This window comes from Gymnoscopelus microlampas, assembly GCF_963454915.1.
Source record: "Gymnoscopelus microlampas genome assembly, chromosome: 24".
NCBI classification, from domain to species: domain Eukaryota; kingdom Metazoa; phylum Chordata; class Actinopteri; order Myctophiformes; family Myctophidae; genus Gymnoscopelus; species Gymnoscopelus microlampas.
This window is the reverse complement of record NC_139961.1, coordinates 20,768,809-20,791,308: the sequence shown is the minus strand read 5'-3', so window position 1 is coordinate 20,791,308 and position 22,500 is coordinate 20,768,809. Positions and strand designations below refer to the sequence as shown.

General features: G+C 44.1%; 1 protein-coding gene across 2 annotated transcripts in view; it reads left to right on the top strand.

Annotated features, from left to right (window-relative positions):
* The window catches only part of agap1 (ArfGAP with GTPase domain, ankyrin repeat and PH domain 1), a gene marked incomplete at its 5' end in the record, with an annotated part of 339,845 nt that overhangs the window by 267,605 nt on the left and 49,740 nt on the right, over nucleotides 1-22,500 (top strand). For both annotated transcript variants that reach the window (XM_084050611.1, XM_084050610.1), the window contains 3 exons: nucleotides 14,242-14,413; nucleotides 16,878-17,042; nucleotides 21,273-21,434. In XM_084050611.1, the coding sequence (XP_083906737.1) occupies nucleotides 14,242-14,413; nucleotides 16,878-17,042; nucleotides 21,273-21,434 (499 nt within the window). The remainder of the gene's footprint in view (nucleotides 1-14,241; nucleotides 14,414-16,877; nucleotides 17,043-21,272; nucleotides 21,435-22,500) is intronic.

Here is a 22,500-nt window from a genome sequence, read left to right as displayed (position 1 = left end):
ACACACACACACACAGTCCATCTCTCTGTTTGTTTCAGCGGTCCATCAATCTCATCTCTTACTACATCTATTTTCTTACTCATACTCTCTCTCTGTCTCTCTCTCTCTCTCTCTCTCTCTCTCTCTGTCTCTCTGTCTCTCTCTCTCTCTCTCTCTCTCTCTGATATGCAATCAGTCCTTATTGTTATTGTTAATTAAAAAGGGAATGGTTTCCCCAGCACCACGCTGATGGGCCGAGACACAGATGCAGATAGATAAACGGACGGATGGAGGGATGGATAGATGGAGGAATGAGTGGTTATGGAGGGGGGAGAGAGAGGGGGGGGTAAAACGATGAAAGTGAGGAGGCAAATCGATGCCATCAAATCAAATGAGACGGGCCCGGCCCACCTAGTGTCCCTGAAACCGCGGGCGAGCGGAGGAGCGACATCGTGCAGGGCGTTTCACCCAGGGCCTGGATCTGCTGCTTTTTAACCCATTAAGACCTGAGGCCCGTTCTACAGAATGCCTTCTAAATCAGTGGTTCTCACACTTTTTTGTGCCACAAGGACCCCCAAAATGATATGTATATGTGGCTGCAGATCCCCCCCATCTGAAAATGTTTTGTGCCAGGGACCCCTATAGAAGCAACGATTTGAGTCATAAATGTTCCCTTTAAAAAAATATGTTACATTTACATTTTTCATTTAAAAAAAATAGCAGATATACAAGCTCATAGCACGGCACTCTTGACGACCTCACAAACGATAGGCTCCCGCAGGGCCGGCGCGCCCATCAGGCAGAGTTGGCATTTTTCTTCTTTTTTTTTTTTGCAGGCTCAAGGTGGCGCTGTGGCAGAAAACGGTGGCGCGGCGCTGTCAGACATAGGATAGGCTCCTGTCCTCTGAATTACTCTCTGTTTAACCCATTGAGACCTGGAACTTTGTCATTTTTAGATTTGAGCTAAAAAAGCATTATTTTACACTTTGGGCTATTCAAAAATAGCAGATCTACAAGCTCGTAGCGCGGCACCGAGTGCCGCGCTACGAGCTTGTAGATCTGCTATTTTTGAAAAATCGTGAAAATGTGTGCAAATCTTTGAATATATATATTTTTTAAAGCAAACATTTTGAACTAAAATCTTTGCTTCTGGGGGGTCCCTGGAACAACATATTTTGATGGGGGTTGGCGGCCAAATACATATAATTTTTGGGGTCCTTGACATGAAAAAGTTTGAGGACCACTGATATAGAAACATACGTTTTTCAGAAAACTGTTGGGATTTAGGAGACATGTAGAATCAGCTTCAGGTCTCAATGGGTTAAAAGAGACCGAGGTGCTCTTATTTTTAAATGGGGGGGGGGGGGGGCCTAGGGCGCCAAATTGCCTAGCACCGGCCCTGGGCTCCCGGTTCGCCCAGTGTGCCTTCAAGTGACAAAAAAAAACTGTTTTTATGAAAACTGATCTTCAAAACCAGATGAGGATTAATGCTATTAATACATGCTGCACTAAAATATTAACACTGTCATAGGACAGTTGGAAATCTTGGCTGCCGTGTTAAGTGGTCAGATGGGTGGACCGTGTGCATTTCCAGAGCGTGTTTATTTGAATGACCAATCGATCGATGATGTTCCACCATGGTTCAATGGAACCTACTTGTAGGTAGAGTACTTTAAGCTCTTAGTTATTGGTATCACTTTTTAATATTACAATCTTAGTCCTTTGTCAACTGTTTGGGGTCCCCACTTGCAATACCCTCACGGTCCACCAGGGACCCGGCCCCACAGGTTGAGAACCAGCGTGATAGGAGATATGGAAGGGAGTCAGACCTTGCTATCAGGAATGACTTACAGCTTAAAATATGTATTTTTAAAAAATGTATTGTTTTCCGTCCCCTGGGACAGTCGATGTGTGAAAAATCAAATTATTGACTTAGTTATTACAAGTATTTTGCTTATGGTAGTTTATCACCAATTGGATTAGCTGATGCAGTAAATTAGCGTGAAAAGGCATCACTTAACACACACACACACACACACACACACACACACACACACACACACACACACACACACACACACACACACACACACACACACACACACACACACACACACACACACACACGCAAAACCCCCTCCAGCACTAGAAGAAGAAGCGAGGGGAAAAAAACAGGTTTTTCTGAGCCCGTTGCATCTGCAGTTCGGGCGTCAATTAGCGTGTTTGCGGAGGCTAATAGAATGAAACTCAATCAGTGCCGCTAATTGGCTGACTATGTGCAAAGAAATCACATTAATGCCGCTAATTAAGTGGATGGCAATAGATGCCACCTAATTGGCAAGACAAGTCTCCTCCAAGAACTCACTACTTTGCTTGTTTGCTACGCTGGTCCAAAAAGCCACAGCCGGCAATTAACGGCTCTCGTGTTAATTAATCCATCCATGTATTTACTCATTCATTCATTGTAAGTGAATGCAAACATGACAGGTCAGAGCTGAGAAAGAACTGGGGAATGAAGAGTGTGTTCCTAATGTCACAGGTTCGAGCCTGTCCTGAAGAGTAACGCCTACTTCCTGTGTCACTTGTGTTTTTTTAAATGATTTTGTATTAATACATTTATTGTATAGGAAGGGTGTAACACTTGCCACTTGTTTTATTTCTTTAGTATACATTTTTTGATGATGTATATGTATGTCTTATTGTGTTGTCTCCCTCGGGCACACAGGAAGACAAAATTACAATCGATGTTTCATTAGAATGTAAATGGCCATATATACAGATGTGCCACTTCAAAACTTCACACGTTACTGTTCTTTCCCTGAAAGTCCCCTGAAAATGCATTTTTTTCCTCCCTTTTCTGCCCTTAAAATGCACTGTTTTGCCCCTGAAAAGAAGTTGTCACTACACATCCCCGTTTTTCCCTTCAAAAGACATCCATATACATGAGAACAAAAGAATGTGTGTTTAAGAAGGTGTCAGACTCATTATGAGGCGAAAGGTGATTTGACCAGTTGCTCAAATTAATTAGCATCATAAAAGCAGTGATCATCAAAATAATTCAGCATTTTAAATGCCCTTCTTTGTCCCTCTTATTGCCCTGGGAATCCCCTGAAAATTTACTGTCTTGGCGATGGCAGGACATGTGAAGTTTTGAAGTGGCACATCTGTAAATGATGTGAAATAATGTACAAAGCACATTTACTGTATATGAAAACAGAATGAGTAAACAGAAGAACATCTGTTCACTTTTCTAGCTAATCACGTACTTCCTGCCTTGAGCAGTGGCTACGGTTGCTAAAGCCCAATGAAAAAGGGGGTCGAGAGAGATGTTGGTGTTTAAGCTAATCACTCAAATCAGTTGTCTTTTAGATATTTATTCACTAAATCACACATAATACATAAATCGAATACATAAGTTACATGGTCAGTTACAGATAGACCTGGTGCTGGTTCATTAAGTCAGCGTCAGGCTAGGTATAAACAGACGTTAGTTACATCACTTAGACAGACCGGTTAGGTTATTAAACCTGTAAGAAAACAAAACACAGAGAACAACAATATAAATGACATGAATCTTCACCCTATTTGAATACATTCAGCAATATCATCATTACAGCATTATTCTTACTCACTTTAGTCCATCCATTCTCTCGCCAAGTTGTTAGCTAAACTGTACCAGGTTCCATTCCCCTGGCACAGCGATCGAATCTAAAGCTTTCTCCCAAGACAAGCTATTATATCAACTTTACACACTGACCCGCCTTCAGGCCAGTTTACCCACAAGGCTTTGCGCTTGGTCCTGTACTGTTCCTTGCCACACAAGCCTTTGTCCCTTATCTCACCTTCCCCCGCTTGGTATGCAAGGGGCCCCTTTGAAGCAGATAGCTCAACAGGGGGTCTATGGCTTGCTAGACTCAACTTAAATGGGACATTGTCTTCAACAGGACAGTTGAAACTAAGTACATTACTATATCATTAATAATAATCCACAATTATCTTTCATAATCATATTATTATTCCACACCTGCCACCTGTGTGTCTGATCTAGTATCCAGGACACACACAAAACATTCCTCGTGAGCTTTTTGGCTTAGATAACGGCTCGGTAAAACTATTGTTTAGTATGGCTCTCTGTAAACCTTCTCAACACACATTTCACACATTGTCTCTAAGTGGCTCCAAACCCATACACTGAAACAATTAACAGTTCAACTTAATGTTCTCAATTTGTTTGAAATACTTTTTTGGACATTGTGGCTAATATTTGATCTCAAATTGACTTTACTTCATAGTAAATCATGACCAATTTAATTTAGCAACAATTCTTTTCCACTAGTTTATCCCTGAGATTTTTCCTAAATCCCAGGACAAATTAACTTTGATTGTAGTTATTATCTATATTCAAGCATGAACCCTCCAAGGCCCATTTGTTTGACACCCACGTGTCTTGTCTTTTTTCTCTCCTCCCACTAAGTCAATGTCCTATTTTAGGGCATTTTGCCATGGTAACTGACATTGCAATTTGGGCAAAAGGGTTAAAAGATTATTAAAATAGTTGATCTACAATTACACCTTAAGAAGCCTTAACTTAAACTTCAAGCACACATACAAAAATGCTTCTTATACAATCAACAAATAATAATTCAAACGGTTTGGTTACTCAGATCATGAGTCAAACATCAGTAAAGAATACATTTTGTTGGGCGGAAGAACTTTCCAACCATTGTTTGCATTTTGGACGTTTTGGAAGTTACAAGTAGCTTAATACATTTCATTATGCGTTAAGTTATTTCTTCTGTGGTAATATTGTAAATCCTAGAAATGATACATTCATTTACAAAATATATTTCGAAATTCCTATGTAAACAGTCGCTCAAATAAGACATTTCGATTTTTTAGACACCGCGCTGGCATCTTTTCGCTTCTCGTCCGCACTGCCCCCTTACTCTGAGGGTGGCAGCGCAAGTGTCAGTTCGTTCGCCAGTGCTGGCACCACCAGCCGCCAGTGGGACTGCTTTTTAGCAGCTCCCTCCTGGGGCCTCTTCTCAGCTGTTGCCAAGAAAGAGCTGGTTGCCCCCTCCGCAGAGGGTGAGGAAGGCTCATCTTTTATCTTCACCTTCTTTTTTCTAATTATTCCAGCCCCACCAGGACGAAGCATTCTCTCTGCCTGGATCCTGGCGGTAAGAACTGAAGCGACCTGACGTAGCACCCTGCCTCTCTTTTCTCTCCGCAATTTCCTCATGACCCACCGGACTGGAGCGAAGAGGTCAGGAGGCTTGCATATTTCACACTCGCATTTTTTCAAGAGGTCAGGAGATTTGCAGTTCGCACATTCGCATAATTTTACCTCGACTGGCCTGCAAACCAAGGTTTGCCTCCTGCCACCGTTGTGAACTGGAGGCTCGGAGGAAACACCGCTTTCAGCTGGTAGCCTGCCACCGCATAATTTTACCTTGACTGGTCTGCAAACCAAGGTTTGCCTCCTGCCACCGTTGTGAACTGGAGGCTCAGAGGACACGCCGCTTTCAGCAGGTAGCCTGCCACCTTGGTTACCCCGAGGCTCCGTAGGACCACCCAGCTGGCTGGCCATGGCTCTCCGCCCTGGCGTAGTGGTGTGCTTCCCCTCCATCTTGGGTGGGCTGGTGTCGACGTTCGTCATAGCGGCGCCCTCTGGACGGTCCTCCATGACAGCTGTTGTGGCTGACACCTCCGACGGTGCCTCTCCTGGTGCAGCTTCTCCAGTAGTGACCTCCAGCGGCTGGCTCTCCGCAGTTACTCCCTGGACCTCCTCCGTGATGAGTGAGTCAGTGTAGACGTCCTCTGACGCCCACGCCAGCGCCTCTCCTGGTGCAGCATTCCCAGTTGCAACATCCAGTGGCTGGCATCCCTCTGCGTTGATTGGTTCGGTGACGACGTCCTCTGACGCCCTCGCCGGCGCCTCTCCTGCGGCCTCTGGTGGATGGTATCCCTCTGCGTTGAGTGGGTCCTCCCCCGTGGCTTTCACGATTGACGCCTCCGCCTCGACCACCACGTCACCCGTGGCCTTGTCTCCAGGAGCTGGTTCGACCTCCGATGGCACTCCCTCCTCGGCCGCCGACTCCTCTGCGACGTTGACCCCCTCTGGAACCTTCTCAGCGTCGTCTTCTGGAGCAGTAGCAGCTTCTGGTTCAGCCGCTTGCACAGTGGGAGTAACTTTCTCACCTCCCTCTGCAGCGTAGAGTGGGGTCTCTGCGTTCGCAGCTTCGTCTGCAGGAACAGCAACGCCTGGTTCGACCTCTGATGGCACTCCCTCCTCGGCCGCCGACTCCTCTGCGACGTTGACTCCCTCTGGAACCTTCTCAGCGTCGTCTTCTGGAGCAGTAGCAGCTTCTGGTTCAGCCGCTTGCACAGTGGGAGTAACTTTCTCACCTCCCTCTGCAGCGTAGAGTGGGGTCTCTGCGTTCGCAGCTTCGTCTGCAGGAACAGCAACGCCTGGTTCGACCTCTGGAGTGGTGCCATCAATGGCTGCTCGTCCAGCGGCTTGGCCAGTGGGAATTACATTCCAACCCCCCACTGCAGCGGCCGGCTCATCTGTAGGACTGGTGACTCCAACCCCCTCTCCAGTTACGACCGGGACTGCTGCTGGGTTAGACATTTGCTCTACACTCACAGCAGGGGATTCACGCAATCTGGCTTTTGACCACTTGGTCAACTGGGCTACCTTTCTTTCCCTCAGCTGCTGGTATTTATTGCACATCTCTGTTTCCTTAAGCTCAGAGATATGGCCTTTCCACCCCAGCACTGCTTCCTCAAGATAACCGAGTCTCCTAGATAACACACGCCCCTTCTTATTTTGCGCTGTGCTGGACACGGCCAGTGAGCTGATTTTCTCAGCCTCATCTAAAGCTTGCACTAATTCCTGGACCAGATCGTGCATTTGCTTTTCCACATGGTGGGACCAAAAGTAGGTCTCAAATTTCTGGTCTGTTTCTACAAACCTCTGTACACAAGCTTCTATCATCTTGTAAACCTCATGGGTGTCGCTGCCACTTTCTACTAGCGCGGTGATATAATCACCTGTAATCTCATAGAGTCTGGTAAAAACCGTCCTCAGATTCTCTCTCTTCGTGGCTAGCTCTGGCTTTGATAATTGGAGCCAAAGGTACGACATCTGGTCCTCAGCCAACTCTGCTTCCCACCCAAAGTCTGACTCTGCTGCCTTCACCCCTTCCATCAAATCAGCTAATCCTGCCATATTCCCCTTTTTTACCTCGCCTTCTTGGCTATAGGACTTTAGGTTTAGGCTTTTCAGTTAGTCTTAATTCAATAGGCCGTGAAAGCAATCGTCAGTTATTTTTAGCAAGTAGTAGTGTTGTTCAGCCTTTAGCTAATAACAACAATAATTAATTAACACTGTGTTTAACCTGTAATAGCACTCACCCTGTAGCATTCTATGCAAGAAGCCTGTTAATGGTCTATTCACATTTAGTTATTTTGTTTAATTAATACTGGCAGGATTTATTTAGCTCTACCAAAGTAAATAATAGCATTTAACCCACAATGATGACTTAATCCACTGCTATCGTAACTAATCATCTAGTTGCTCACAGTTTTAGTCTATCATAAAGTCTGGTTGAACATGGTATTACACTAGTGGTAGAAAACCTCCCCCACCCCTTATCAGTAAACAATGGCCTTTAACTCCCAATCATAAGATCACGTCTTTTAGTCTAATTTTTAGCTATATTGCAGTGGCTGGTCTCTCATAAAGCCTAGTTAAACCATGAATACTATTTTAAAGTTTGTCTAATCAGCTTAAAGCAAGCATCTATGATTAGATTATTAACCAAACCTGACTACTTCTCCTCTCAAGGCGTGTTAGAATTTGGCGGTTAGCTTAGCACTTTATGCTAGACAATAGAGCTACTTAGCTTAGCTTGCTGCTAAACCTCCTAGCCCCTATCTTTATGCTAGACAATAGATCTGTTAGCACTGTGAGCTAGCGACACTAAGAGTAGCTCTCAGGACTGTTAGCTTTCTAAACCCCCTTACTGGTACGCTAATCAAACTTTTAACGGTAGCCTAGCTACAGAACCTGTGGTTAGCTTCTAGCTTCTCCCTCAGCTCCTTATTCTTAGCACGCAGCGTTTCACAATCTACAGTCTCTTTGTCCTCCACGGTCTTCGCAGAACTGTGGGGCTTTGTTCATAGCAACCTGATAGCGAGTCTCTTCCCGGTGGTTCCTCGGGCCCGTACGGTGTTACTGCCTCGGTCCTAGCGTCGTGTAGGCCGCCGGCTCCGTGTATCTCCCTTCGCCTCCGTGGACAGATGACTTCCTTCAGTTTGTGTTAGTTGAGGCCCTTTGTCCCCTTTGTTCACACAACTAGCACTGGTTCATTAAGCCAGCGTTAGTTCTGTGAGCCTATTTAAACCTGTCCCATACCAGGCCTTATAATTATTTTATTATACAACTCACGTCTCATCTTAAAGAGACCGTGCGTCTTCATTCCTATGGCTATAGGAGTTTGTTATTCTGTATATAACATGCATAACATCCGCTTCCAAGGCCTCTCTCTTTCCTAGAATTACAGAAGCTACCACGGGACCTTTTCTCAAGGTTCATCCGCTTCTATGGCCAAATACTTTCTTAGAGTTTACCAAGGCTACCACGGGTTTATAATTGTTTAATTACTCTGTAACATTTAATCACTGTTTAATGACTATGTAACCAATACACACAACTAGTTGTCCCTCTCAGACACACTAGTGGTTGATTACTATGTAACACTTAAACTTTGTTAATGACTGTGTAATTATACTTATACCTAGTTGTCCCTCTCAGACAAACTAGTACTGTGTTAAAGGCCAATGCTTAAAACTCAAACATGCCTCCTCCGGAGGCATCAGTAGTTTTATTACTTTAGTAATACACAACTCTGAAGGCCTTATTAAAGGCCAGCACAGTTTCATACTGTGTTATACCCTCTGTATAACACGGTTAATTGCTTAAAACTCAGTTGTACGTCCCCTCCGGGGACTGCTAGAGTTTAATAACTGTTCACTTTTCTAGCTAATCACGTACTTCCTGCCTTGAGCAGTGGCTACGGTTGCTAAAGCCCAATGAAAAAGGGGGTCGAGAGAGATGTTGGTGTTTAAGCTAATCACTCAAATCAGTTGTCTTTTAGATATTTATTCACTAAATCACACATAATACATAAATCGAATACATAAGTTACATGGTCAGTTACAGATAGACCTGGTGCTGGTTCATTAAGTCAGCGTCAGGCTAGGTATAAACAGACGTTAGTTACATCACTTAGACAGACCGGTTAGGTTATTAAACCTGTAAGAAAACAAAACACAGAGAACAACAATATAAATGACATGAATCTTCACCCTATTTGAATACATTCAGCAATATCATCATTACAGCATTATTCTTACTCACTTTAGTCCATCCATTCTCTCGCCAAGTTGTTAGCTAAACTGTACCAGGTTCCATTCCCCTGGCACAGCGATCGAATCTAAAGCTTTCTCCCAAGACAAGCTATTATATCAACTTTACACACTGACCCGCCTTCAGGCCAGTTTACCCACAAGGCTTTGCGCTTGGTCCTGTACTGTTCCTTGCCACACAAGCCTTTGTCCCTTATCTCACCTTCCCCCGCTTGGTATGCAAGGGGCCCCTTTGAAGCAGATAGCTCAACAGGGGGTCTATGGCTTGCTAGACTCAACTTAAATGGGACATTGTCTTCAACAGGACAGTTGAAACTAAGTACATTACTATATCATTAATAATAATCCACAATTATCTTTCATAATCATATTATTATTCCACAACATCAATGCTCTCATCAATACACTCATTTGAGTTCAATTGAATATTGTCTCTGTCAGGAGGAAAGCTCATACTGGTATGTCCAAAACTGTTACTTTTCAAGATTGAAAAAACACAAAAAAATCAAGAGTAGCAGATCTACACGCTCGAAACGCGTCGCTTTCGAGCGTGTAGATCTGCTACTTTTGATGCTTCCGTGCGACGCTGTAGCATGATCAAGTAGGGCGTTAATTTACGAAAAAAAACACAAAAAGGAAAAAAATATGGGGTTAAGTGGTTTCTGCCCGACGACAACAATATTAGGATTTGTTCTGATTGGTGTATCAGAGTACAGGATAGAGCACTGTTTTATCAGTACAGTACGGTACGGTACAATGTAGTGTGTTATTCCCTCATCAGTAGCAGTTGTTGTTACATAGTGTTACTTTATATCCCACACAGGGTCTTTTAATGCATCGATCCGTGTTCAGACAGGATGCTCTGCACCGCATGGATTACCTTTTCCTCCGGCATCAGCAATATCACCACCTCACTGTTAGCTTTGCATTTTTCACACTGTCACTTAGCCTCCCTCGCTGCCGATAGGCGCACACGCGCGCACACACAGACACACACACACACACACACACACGCAGGATGCACTCTTTCACACAGGCACACATAACGCGCTTTCGCAAGCTTGCACGTGCATTGGTAGACACTCTCACTTACACACGCCTGTACACAAACACTTGAACACAGGCATCCATATTCTGAGGGGGGAACATTAGGCAAAAACAATTGCAGATCTGCAAGCTCACTTTGTGAGCTATTGCGGGCAATTTTTTTGCTTTCTTTTTTTGGTGTACACAGGGAAAAAAAGGGGTCCAAGTACAGAGCCAACTTCGGTCCAGTTTGACTAAGTCTAGAACATTGACCCCCAGGGGGTCCCCAGCGAAATTAGTTAATACAGCGTCACATTCGTTTTAACCACTTTAACCATATTCTATACTTTGGCTATTCAAAAATAGCAGATATACAAGTTCATAGCGCGGCAACAAGAAAATGTTGAATCATTTTGATAATTGTTTTAACACAAATCTTCTCTTCTAGGGGGTCCCTGGCACAAAACATTTTCAAACGGGGGGGGGGGGGGTCCGTGGCCAAATAGTATATATCAATTTGGGGGTCCTTGAAAAAGTTTGGGAACTAACTGGTCTAGAGCAGGGGTCTTCAACGTTTTCAGCCCAAGGACCCCCTAGCTGAGAGAGAGATGAAGCAAGGACCCCCTCTATATTGTGTAAAATTGTGTTTCAGATGCAACTTTTTTGGTTTACTTGGTCTGCTCTTTTTTCCCCTCTACACCTACACCTCTTTGCCAAAAATAGCCGATCTACAAGCTCGGCTATTTTTGGCAAAAAGGTTTTCCTCAGAAAAGGGATGTTAGGGTTCAAGTGGTTAAGGTAAAAAAAAAAATCCTATCACACAAAGATTTGGCGGACCCCCTGTAGTAACTCTGAGGACCCCCTAGGGGTCCCGGACCCCCTGTTGAAAGACCCCTGGTCTAGAGGGTTTAATAGTGAAATCTCATCTCACACACACACACACACACACACACACACACACACACCAAGCCAGCCGTGTGTGTGTGTGTTTCTGTCCGCACGTATTCCTTCCCCGTGCGATCCTGTGCGGGCCACGGCGCCGCGCTCTGATTGGTGCCGATGATGAAAAGTCCCTCGATGCAAATGGAGTCTCAATTACCTCGGTCAATCTGTCGAGGAGGGGGGGGGGGATTCGGTGCTGTGGATGTGGCGGCGGTGTGTGTGTGGGGGGGGGGGGGGGGTTCTCTAGTGTCTTGTTAAGGAGCCGTGGAGAGCACTTTGCTTTGAATTGGCCTTTTGTCAGCTCCGCTGCCAGCCTGCCTGCTGCTGCTCCTGCTAGAAAGTGTGTGTGTGTGTGTGTGTGTGTGTGTGTGCATGTGAACATTATCGTATGATTTTCCCCCTTCCTTTGTGCATGTGCGTGTGTGCGTGCCACTAAATGAGTGCAAGTGTGTGTGTATTACCGTACTTTTGAGGTCCAAATGTCCCCACAAGTATAAACAAACATTGTGACCATTCAGTCCTCACAGGAGAACTGGTGGTACAATTAGTACAATTAGTTTCAGGTTGGGGTTAGGGATAGGATTAGACATTTAGAGATTCGGTTTAGGCGTTAGCATTGGAGTCATACCTGATTTATACTATAGTTTCTATTTATAAATAGAATGCTGTTGCACCAAAAGGTAGCAGCCGATCTACAAGCTCACAGGGAGTGCGTAGACCGGCTACTACCTTTTGGTGCAACAGCATTCTAGGCTTTAGGTTTATTTTGGCCCCAAGAAAAGGTGACGTTCTCACAAGTATAGTAATGCAAACCTGTGTGTGTGTGTGTGTGTGTGTGTGTGTGTGTGTGTGTGTGTGTGTGTGTGTGTGTGTGTGTGTGTTTTTGTATGTGTGTCTGGTTGTACAGATAATTGCACATGTGTCGCTAACACGCACATCGTTACGCGGGAAAGTACACACAGAAGGAAGCTCGCTCACACACACACACACACACACACACACACACACACACACACACACTGTTCGCGCGCAGCACTCCTGCCACGGCAGGGGTTGGCGGTACAAGGCTCGCCGTCCCAGCGGGACGCGAGATCTTTGTTTCTCCGCCGAGGGTCTTTCATGTTTGGAGAGGCGGCTGACCTCCCACAATGCAACCTGGCTCCCTCTCGGGGTCAGCGCTCCGCACACACACTCCACACGCCGTTTTAACAAGCAGTCCTCTCAGGCCATTAACCCATTCAAGACCGGGAACGCTATTCAAAAATAGCAGAGCTACAAGCTCAGAGTGCCGTGCTATGAGCTTGTAGCTCTGCGATTTTTGAGGAAAGAAATCGCGTATATACACTTTTAACTCAAATCTTCTGCTTCTGGGGGTCCCTGGAACTAAATATTTTGAGATGGGGGGCTAAATACATATCATTTTGGGGGTCCTTGACATGAAAAAGTTTGAGAACCACTGATATCAACATACGTTTTTTTTATTTTGTATTTTTTAACTGTTTGTAGAATCCCCCTGAGGCAAAGATTTGAGTTAAAAATGTTTGCTTTAAAAAAATATACATATTCAAAGATTCAAATTGTCACTATCAAAAAAAAAGTAAATAGCAGATCTGCAAGCTCATAGCGCGGCACTCGGTGCCGCGCTACAAGCTTGTAGATCTGCTATTTTTGAATAGCCCAAAGTATAAAATAATGGTTTATGTGGTTACAACGGATGCGTTCCCGGTTTGAACCGGTTAACACCGCTCTCGACACACTCAACGGATAATCCCTCCATCCAGCCATCATTACAGGCCCACAGAGAGGCTCCGCTTATTGATATCGTTGTGTGTGTGTGTGTGTGTGTGTGTGTGTGTGTGTGTGTGTGTGTGTGTGTGTGTGTGTGTGTAGGATTTAGCTCTTCATCTGCCACTTGTGCGGCCACTTCAGGAGGTCTTTTGAGGGATTAATTCTCTCTCGCTGTTTCTCTTTTTTCCTCTACAAGCGAATTCTTGCATTTACATCTCCGTCTGTTTAAGCCGGGGCTCTTATGCAGAGTGAATGAGTGTGATGTACAATAGGCTTTAAATGTATATGTGCAGCTGTTAAGGCTTGATTTGTTCTTCGTTGTGCACCGGGTGTCCTGCGCCGACACTAGCCCATCTACGAATTTTTGAGAAGGCGTGACAAAATAAGTGCCAGATTACATTTTCCCCCCATTTTGCGTTTTCTTCAGAGCCCACTTTTTGCTACTACGGCTACAGATTTTGTCCTCAACACAAACACAAATCGGTACACATTATCTCTGGGATCACGTGATCAACATAAGTCTATTTTTTACAAAACCCCATTCCAATTGGCTATGACTGCCTTCCAAAGTTTGCAGGCCCTGGGTAGGCAACCCGGCCTGGTGGAGACCTGTGCTCTGACGAGCACGCTTTTCTCGTATTTAGGTTTATTCTTTTGTTGTTGTTTTTTTATCTTATTCTTAGATGTATTTTTTTTTTAATCTCATCTTTCTGTATTGTTTCTAGCTTCTTCTTATTTCTTGTTTGTCAACGTACAAGAAAGTTCAGTGATTCAGTGAATACGATTTTTATTATAATATAACACCAGTCCATGTTGTGTTACATTTTATTTTGCGTGTACATTGGTGCTCATGTACAATTCCTGTTCAATCACTTTCTTATTTTTGTGTGTGCATAGGTGTAAATGTACAATATGTTCTGTGTCTATGTCTCTTGCATGGACACATGTTATTTGCTTTTTATTGCTTAGCTTTTACCTGTGCTGCACTTTGGTCAACTACGGCTGTGTGAAAGGTGCTCTATAAATAAAGTTTGATCGATTGATTGATGTGGTGACACTCTCTCCCACCAGGACTACATGCAGAACATCCATGGGAAGGAGATAGACCTCCTGAGGACCACGGTGAAGGTCCCCGGCAAGAGACCCCCGCGGGCCGTCTCCACCTGCGCCGCCGTCCCCAGTCCGAAGACCAACGGGCTGGCCAAGGACATGAGCAGTCTGCAGCTGGGACAACAGGCTCCTGGTAAGAATATACCGTATTATACTTGACTTGTTTTTGTATTTGGCAGCCCTAGGACAAGTGTTCCCAATCCTTTCAGGCTGCGACCCCCCCAAAAATAATCATATTTGAACTGGGGATCCCCCTACCCTGAAAAGCACTTTGAATTGTAGGAGTTGAGGCATTACATTTAGTTTGACTCGGTTCCACAGTTAAATGTTCTGAAAGTAGTCGAACTACGAGCTCATATATGTTGTGAAAATAGCCGATCTTCAAACTTGTAGATTGGCTATTTTCAGAATGTTTGCCTCTTTCTTACGTAATATTTGACAATTTGGCCAATTTGGTATTAAAAACGTCTTAAAAGTCCTTAAATTGTCACTATAGAAATGTGCAGATACCCTGTATACACTTTGTTTACTGTTCAGTGACCAAAAAAAAATTGCACCCTAAGCTAATCATCTGGGGACCCCCCAAAATAATTTGGGGACCCCCAGACAAAGTAGGAGGTATGGTGTTTAACACATTGGCTGCCAAAAACGCAGATCTGCGTTCTATTGAGTCCTTAGAACGCAGGCTGCCAAAGACGCAGATCTGCGTTCTATTTAAAAAAATATATATATATATTATTATTTTTATTTTTTTTAGGGATGTCCGATTTTATCGGCCTCCCGATATTATCGGCCGATATTAGCATAAAAATTGATATCGGGAAAATATCGGTATCGGTTTTTGAAAAAAAAAAAATGATATGTGTGATATGAAATTTGAGCTTACCCTAATCACAATAATCCCCGCATATATCGGTATCGGTTGATATCGGTATCGGTAATTAAGAGTTGGACAATATCGGTATATCGGTTATCGGTAAAAAAGCCAATATCGGACAACCCTAATTTTTTTTGTAATTTGACCCAAAGACCGAGGAGATATGATTTTTCGAAGATTTAACTTAAAACTTAAAAATTCTGTATCTCGGCTCCTGAGTACTTTTGTTTTTTCATTGAAAAAGTCTGGCAGTCTACTGTAGAAAATAAATAAATCATTTTGTTAATCAGACTAATCAATTTAATGTATTATTTAAAAAAAAATCTATATTTCATTGATTTGTTTATATATGATATAAATCACATTTAAAAAAAGCTTCTCAATTATTTGATGTATCAAAAAAGTAATCGATAGAATAATTGCTAAGAAAACACTTGATAGCTGGAACCATGCGTGTGTGCACGCATACACACACACACACACACACACACACACGCATGCACGCGCACGCACACACACACACACACACACACACACACACACACACACACACACACACACACACACACACACACACACACACACACACACACACACACACACACACACACACACACACACACGCACAGCATGCCGGGTTCCAGGAGGTTCATGCTAATAGCATGAATATTCAGTGACCCGTGATGTGTGTAGTAATTATCATCATGAATATTCATGTAATCAGACCAGACTCTGCTGCTCAGCAGAGGAGGAGAGGAGAGGAGAGGTAGATGGTGAGAGGAGGGAAGGGAAGGAAGGAGAACGGGGAGAGCAGGAGAGGAGAGGAAAGGAGGGTTTATAGAAGGAAGCTGACGGAGAGAAGAGAAGACATGATTCAGAACAGGAAGGATACTGGTTGCTATTTAACCCCTGTATTTGACCCCCATCTCAAAACATGTTGTTCCAGGGACCCCCAGAAGCAAAGATTTGAGTTAAGATTTGAGTTTGCTTTAAAAATGTATATATTCAAACATTAGCACGGCACGAAGTAGCGTGCCATGAGCTTGTAGATCTGTTATTTTTGAATAGCCAACCAATGTGGCATATATATATATATATATATATATAGATAAAATCCAAAAATGACAGGGATTCTTTCCCGGGCTAACCTAGCGTTCCTGCTCTGGCCATTTCATCGTAATAGGTGAACGTCTGGGGAAAATAATGTGAACATTAGCTCACAACGCAACGCGTCCTGAGCTTGTAGATCTGATATTTTTGGCGAAGAGATTTGGTGCAGATGGCAGGAGACAAAAGTGTAGACCCCGGCCTGTGGGGGGACCCCGGTCCATGAAGGGTATTAGGTTTAAGTGGCTATGGAACTCACACACACACACACACACACACACACACACACACACACACACACACACACACACACACACACACACACACACACACACACACACACACACACACACACACACACTCTCTCTCTCTCTCCCCCCCTCCAATGGAGCTTTATTGGCATGAGAAAACACAAGTTTATATTGCCAAAGCAAGTGTCAAATAAAACAATCAAAGCTGAAATGTATGTGCAATTAAAGGGGATTTTGTAAACAGAGCCGTGTCACATTGCAACTTGCAAACTAGCTTACAAAACCATAAAAATGTTAATTTGCTCTCTCTCTCTCTCTCTCTCTCTCTCTCTCTCTCTCTCTCTCTCTCTCTCTCTCCTCAGGTTCAGTGACCAGCAGTTCGTCGGCCAGTCAGATGACCAGTGGCATCAGCCTGGTGTCATTCAACAGTCGGCCAGGAGAGGGCATGCACCAGCGCTCCTACTCCGTCTCCAGTGCCGACCAGTGGAGCGACGCCACCGTCATCGCCAACTCCGGAGTCAGCACCGGTACGATGAACCACTTGACACATAGAATATTTATCTCCAGTATGATCGATCGGTTGTTTTCGCCAAAAAGCAACAGAAACAGAGAAAAGGCATTTTTTCCAAATTCGAATAACAAGGAAGTGAGTTTTTTTGTGATCACGTGATTCGCTGCTGCTTCGCTGCTCTGGGAGTCAGAGCAAAATATGACGAGAAATCTCGTCATTGGCAGTCAAAGAGTTAATGTTACAATGTATGAGCAGATCTATACATCTCTCGGATGAATCCAATCACAATCAAAATCACATGTCGTTATATTAACCTCGTGAACCAATTAAGTGTCCCTATTCTGGGGAGAAAATGTGCCCAAAATAGCTGATGTCACTGACTTTTTGTGTGTACTTCACTACATTTCCTAAATGGCTACTATCATCTGATATAACCTATTGTGTGATGATAAGGCAGGAGAACCAAACTCTTTAACACACATGCACGAAGGCACGCGCGCACACACACACACACACACACACACACACACACACACACACACACACACACACACACACACGTGCACGCACACACTTCAGCAGTTATTAGCGGCGGTCCTGTTGGTCTCCCTGCAGTCATTAGTTTGATAAACAGTTAAAGCTGCATTAGAGGTTCCTGGCAGGCAGATCAATGGAAGACTGATGATAGGCTCCACCGCGGAGCTCCGCGCCGGGGCCCTCTCTGGACCACGGCATGGGCTCCCTGCGGCAGAGCTCTGCGTGTGGACCCCGATTTTGGAGAGATTCACAAGGTTATACATGGAAAATACACATGAATATGAAATACATAATTGAGAAAATGGAAAGCATCTATATTATAGCCTGGCACAATATAGAAAAGTTAATCATATAAATTGGAAACTAATGTAGGCTAAAATCAAATAAACAGTAAATTAAACACTACACCAGTGGTTCTCAAAGTGTGGTCGGGGGACCCCCAGGGGTCCTTGGGGGGGTTCCAGGGGGTCCCCAGCAAAATGTGTTCATTTTAACCAATTTATCCATTTATATATGTTGGCTATTCAAAAATAGCAGATCTACAAGCCCACAGCGCGTCACTTCGTGCCGCGCTGCGAGCTTGTACATCTGCTATTTTTCTCCCTGGCACAAAATCTTTTCAGATGGGGGTCCACGGCCGAATACATATCGATTTGAGAACCACTGCTCTATACCACCTCACTGATGTAGAATTGTTGTCAAAATGCAGTGTTAATTCAGTATAAATGGAATTGTGGACTTTTCATGAGCTGCAAGTCAGCTTCGACACTTAAACCCTATGTACTTGGTTGAATGGGAGTCCCTCAGGGATCTAAACTAGTGGCCCTTCGCATTTTCCTCTACACTAAAGTATCTTCACTAAAAACAGCCGATGTACAAAATGCACTCACTCAGATGGCAATAACACACACACACGCTCGCTCACGCGCACACGCGCGCACGCACACGCAGAGGAAGACTGACAGCTGTCAGGTTCTGTGTGTGTTACTGTGACAATGAGCTTGAGTGACAGGTTTCACATCTGGATCACACACACACACACACACACACACACACACACACACACACACACACACACACACACACACACACACACACACACACACACACACTCTCTCAGTGGTTTGCTCTCTTCTGCCCCCTCGCCTTCCTCAAATAACATTTAGAGCTGTGAAACACTTTAAATGGACTCCCAGGGGCCACACACACATTCACACACATTCACCAGTGTTAGTCTTCTCCTGCCATTTCCTACAAGCATACTAGCCGTGTGGGTGGGTGTGTGTGTGTGTGTGTGTGTGTGTGTGTGTGTGTGTGTGTGTGTGTGTGTGTGTGTGTGTGTGTGTGTGTGTGTGTGTGTGTGTGTGTGTGTGTGTGTGTGTGTGTGTGTGTGTGTGTGTGTGTGTGTGTGTGTGTGCGTGCGTGCGTGCAATATGTCTCTCTGCTGCAGGCTGTGATTGGCTGAGATTGTTGATCACTTGTCTGAAAGCATCACTGTTGACAATGTCCTGCAGAAAGTCCACTAACCTTTGAGCTAGGCGTGTGAACCACAGTATTGTTTCCCATTTGGAAAACTGTAACTAGTGTTTTCTGTTGTTGTTTGAATTGGCATTTTGGAAAACAGTTAAGTTTTTGGAATGTTTTAAATGGGCCATTAAAAAGACAAAATACAATAATTAAAGGATTGTTAATTTTACTGTCGACGTCCCTACTTTGAACACACTTTGGCTATTCAAAAATAGCAGATCTACAAGCTCGTAGCGCGGCACCGAGTGCCACGTTACAAGCTTGTAGATCTGCTATTTTTGAAAAATCTCTGAAAATGTGTGTAACTCTTTGAATACCGTATATATTCTTTTAAAGCGAACATTTTTAACTCAAATCTTTGCTTCTGGGGGGTCCCTGGAACAAAGTATTTTGAGATGGGGGTCGGCGGCCAAATACATATCATTTTGGGGGTCCTTGACATGAAAAAGTTATATATATATATATATATATATATATATATATATAGAAAAATACGTTTTTCAGAAAACTGTTGGGATTTGGAAGACATTTTGTGGAATCGGCTTCAGGTCTTAATGGGTTAAGACAAACGACTACAAATGAAAAGAGAGAATGAAAAGGGATGGCGAGAATGTTAGAAAACAAAGTAAAGCGAGAGGAAATGCTGGGTGGGTGTCAAGAGTGAGGTGTGTATGTAGTTTATTTCTGTGCGTGAGAGCGTGCGTGAGTGCATGTGCATGCGTGTTTGTGTGCGTGTTTGTGTGCGCGTGTGTGTGTGTGTGCGTGTGCGTACAGTCGGGGGAGGCTTGCAGATGGGACGGCCGTTAATCCCGGGCGGTTAATTGTGCGCTCGGGGTTGGCATCTTGTCAGCAGAGATAAGTTGTCACGTTTTCCACTTGAGCTGAGACTAAACGATTGTAAAATAAGTTATGGGTGTCCTTGGGGCTGTCTGCCGTTTGGGGATGCGGCAGACGACGAACACGCGCGCGTGCGTATGTGTGTGTGTGTATGCGCGCAGACGCGAGCACATGTGACTTTTTGTATCGGTTATGTGCGTGCGCGCGTTGGGGCGTGTGTACGAGTTTGTGTGTGGGAGATGTTAGCGGTCTGTGCCAACATCCTCTCCGCACACACACACACACACACACACACGCGCCAGCGCATGTTCTCTCTCGGCAGTGATATTGATGGGAGCTGAATGTTATTTTATTCAGCCGCTAGTCACAGCTGTCAGAGGACAGCATGCAAAGTAGACACTCTGGAATCCATTAGCTCTCTCCTCAGTCTCCTCCTCCCTGCCAGTCTCTCTCTCCTCTACCCCTCAGTCTCTCTTCTCTCTCCCCCAGTCACAGTCTCTCCTCTCTCTCCCAGTTATTTTCACCTGCCTCCCAGTTAGTATCTCCTATTTTCCTAATTAGTCTCTCCTGTTCCCAGTTAGTTGTAGTTTGGGCCAGCGGTGGCCTAAAGGTTAGAAGGAGTGCACTTGTTGCCGGAAGGTTCCCCGATTCTATTCCCCGCCAGACCGGCAGGAAAGAATCGCATTGCGCCGCGTTGAGAGCTTGTAGATCAGCCATGTTCAAATAGCCAGGGTATTTTGATGCTATACCGACAAACACTGCGAGGCGTTGTGAGCTTGTAGTTCGGCTATTTTCACAATGTTTATCTGTGGAACCGAGTCAAACTAAATGTAACTCCCAAGTGCTTTTCAGGGTGGGGGTCCCCAGTTAACACATTCACTGCCATTGAAGGAGATCTCCGTCATGTCAAACAAAATACAAAAAAAAAAAAAAACGCAGTCCAAAAATGTACTGCTCCATTCACTTCCTGGTTAAAGTATTTGGTAAATATTCTGTATCTCGGCTCCTGTGTTTTACTGTGCATTTTTGGCAAAACATGCTATTTTCAACTGGGTATAAACAAGAGAATGGGAGGTCACGATGACATTTTTTTTTCACGGAAGCACAGTGAAACCCTCCGTGATTAGCAACCATCTGGGGATCGATCATACTGGAGATAAATATTCTGTGGTTCTTCAAAAAATTGTCAGAATGCTTAAAAATGTGTTAAAATACGAATATTTTGGCGGGTCCCCCAGTTCAAATATGATTATTTTTTGGCGGGAGTCGCGGCACTGAAAAGTTTGCGAACCCTTGTGTTAACAGTATATCTTGTCCTGTGGTCTCTCTCTCTCTCTATCTCCAGACACGGCCCTGGGCGACTCGGTGTGCTCCAGCCCCAGCATCTCCAGCACCACCAGTCCCAAGATGGAGCCCCCCCCCTCGCCGCACGCCAACCGCAAGAAGCACCGGCGGAAGAAGAGCACCAGCAACTTCAAAGCCGACGGCCTCTCTGGTACTGCCGAAGGTAACGCCATTTCCTGTGCCCCCTCGCCTCACACTTTCCCCGCCCCCGCAGAAACAGAGGCTATAGGTCATAATGGTTCCTACTGTATAGGCTGCCGTTTTGTTTTACAATTATCCCATTAAGACCGGGAACGTGTCTGTCATTTTTTGTTATATCTTTGGCTATGCAAAAATAGCAGATCTATGAGCTTGTATATCTGCTATTTTTGAAAAATCGTGAAAAAAAATTTTTTTTAAAGCAAACATTTTGTAACTCAAATCTTTGCTTCTGGGGATTCTATAGATTTCTTCTGAATCCGAACAGTTTTTTGAAAAAACGTATGTTGCTATATCAGTGATGCTCAAACTTTTTTATATCAAGGACCCCCAAAATTTTGTGTATTTGGCCGCGGACCCCCATCTGAAAATATTTTGTTCCAGGGACCTGGAACAAAAGCTAAAGCTGAGCTAAAGATGTTCGCTTGAAAAAATATATATATTCAAAGAGTTGCACAAATGTTCACGATTTTTCAAAAAATAGATCTACAAGCTCATAGCGCTATGAGCTTGTAGATCTGCTATGTTTTGGATAGCCAAAGAAATCTTAAAATGACACAGATGCGTTCCCGGTCTTAAAGGATTAACCAATTATTTGCACATGCAGATAATGTAGCTATTTGGCTACAAAGGAAATGTGGGTAATGTAACATTAGTGGGCAGTCTTATCAATCGCAGTATAAAAAGAGATAAACAAATGCTCTTAAACCATTAATTAACCATATTTTTGTTGACCGGGTGTGTTCAGGGTCTGTAGTTCACAATGCAGGTGAATAAATACACATTATTGAAAACAGATTTTAATTATATTCACTGCGGGTTAACTCCTTACTCAAATTTAATAAGATAATTCGGTGTGATATTGACTAACATTAACCAATACTTACATAGGAAACATAACCAATAAAAAGACTTAATAATGGAACTATACCAGATAGAGCCCTAAGATAAAGGACAGCTGATCTAGAAGACTTTTCTAGTAGTGTCATGTTTCAAGGAACAACGGGGGTTGGGAAACGTCGCCACGTTAT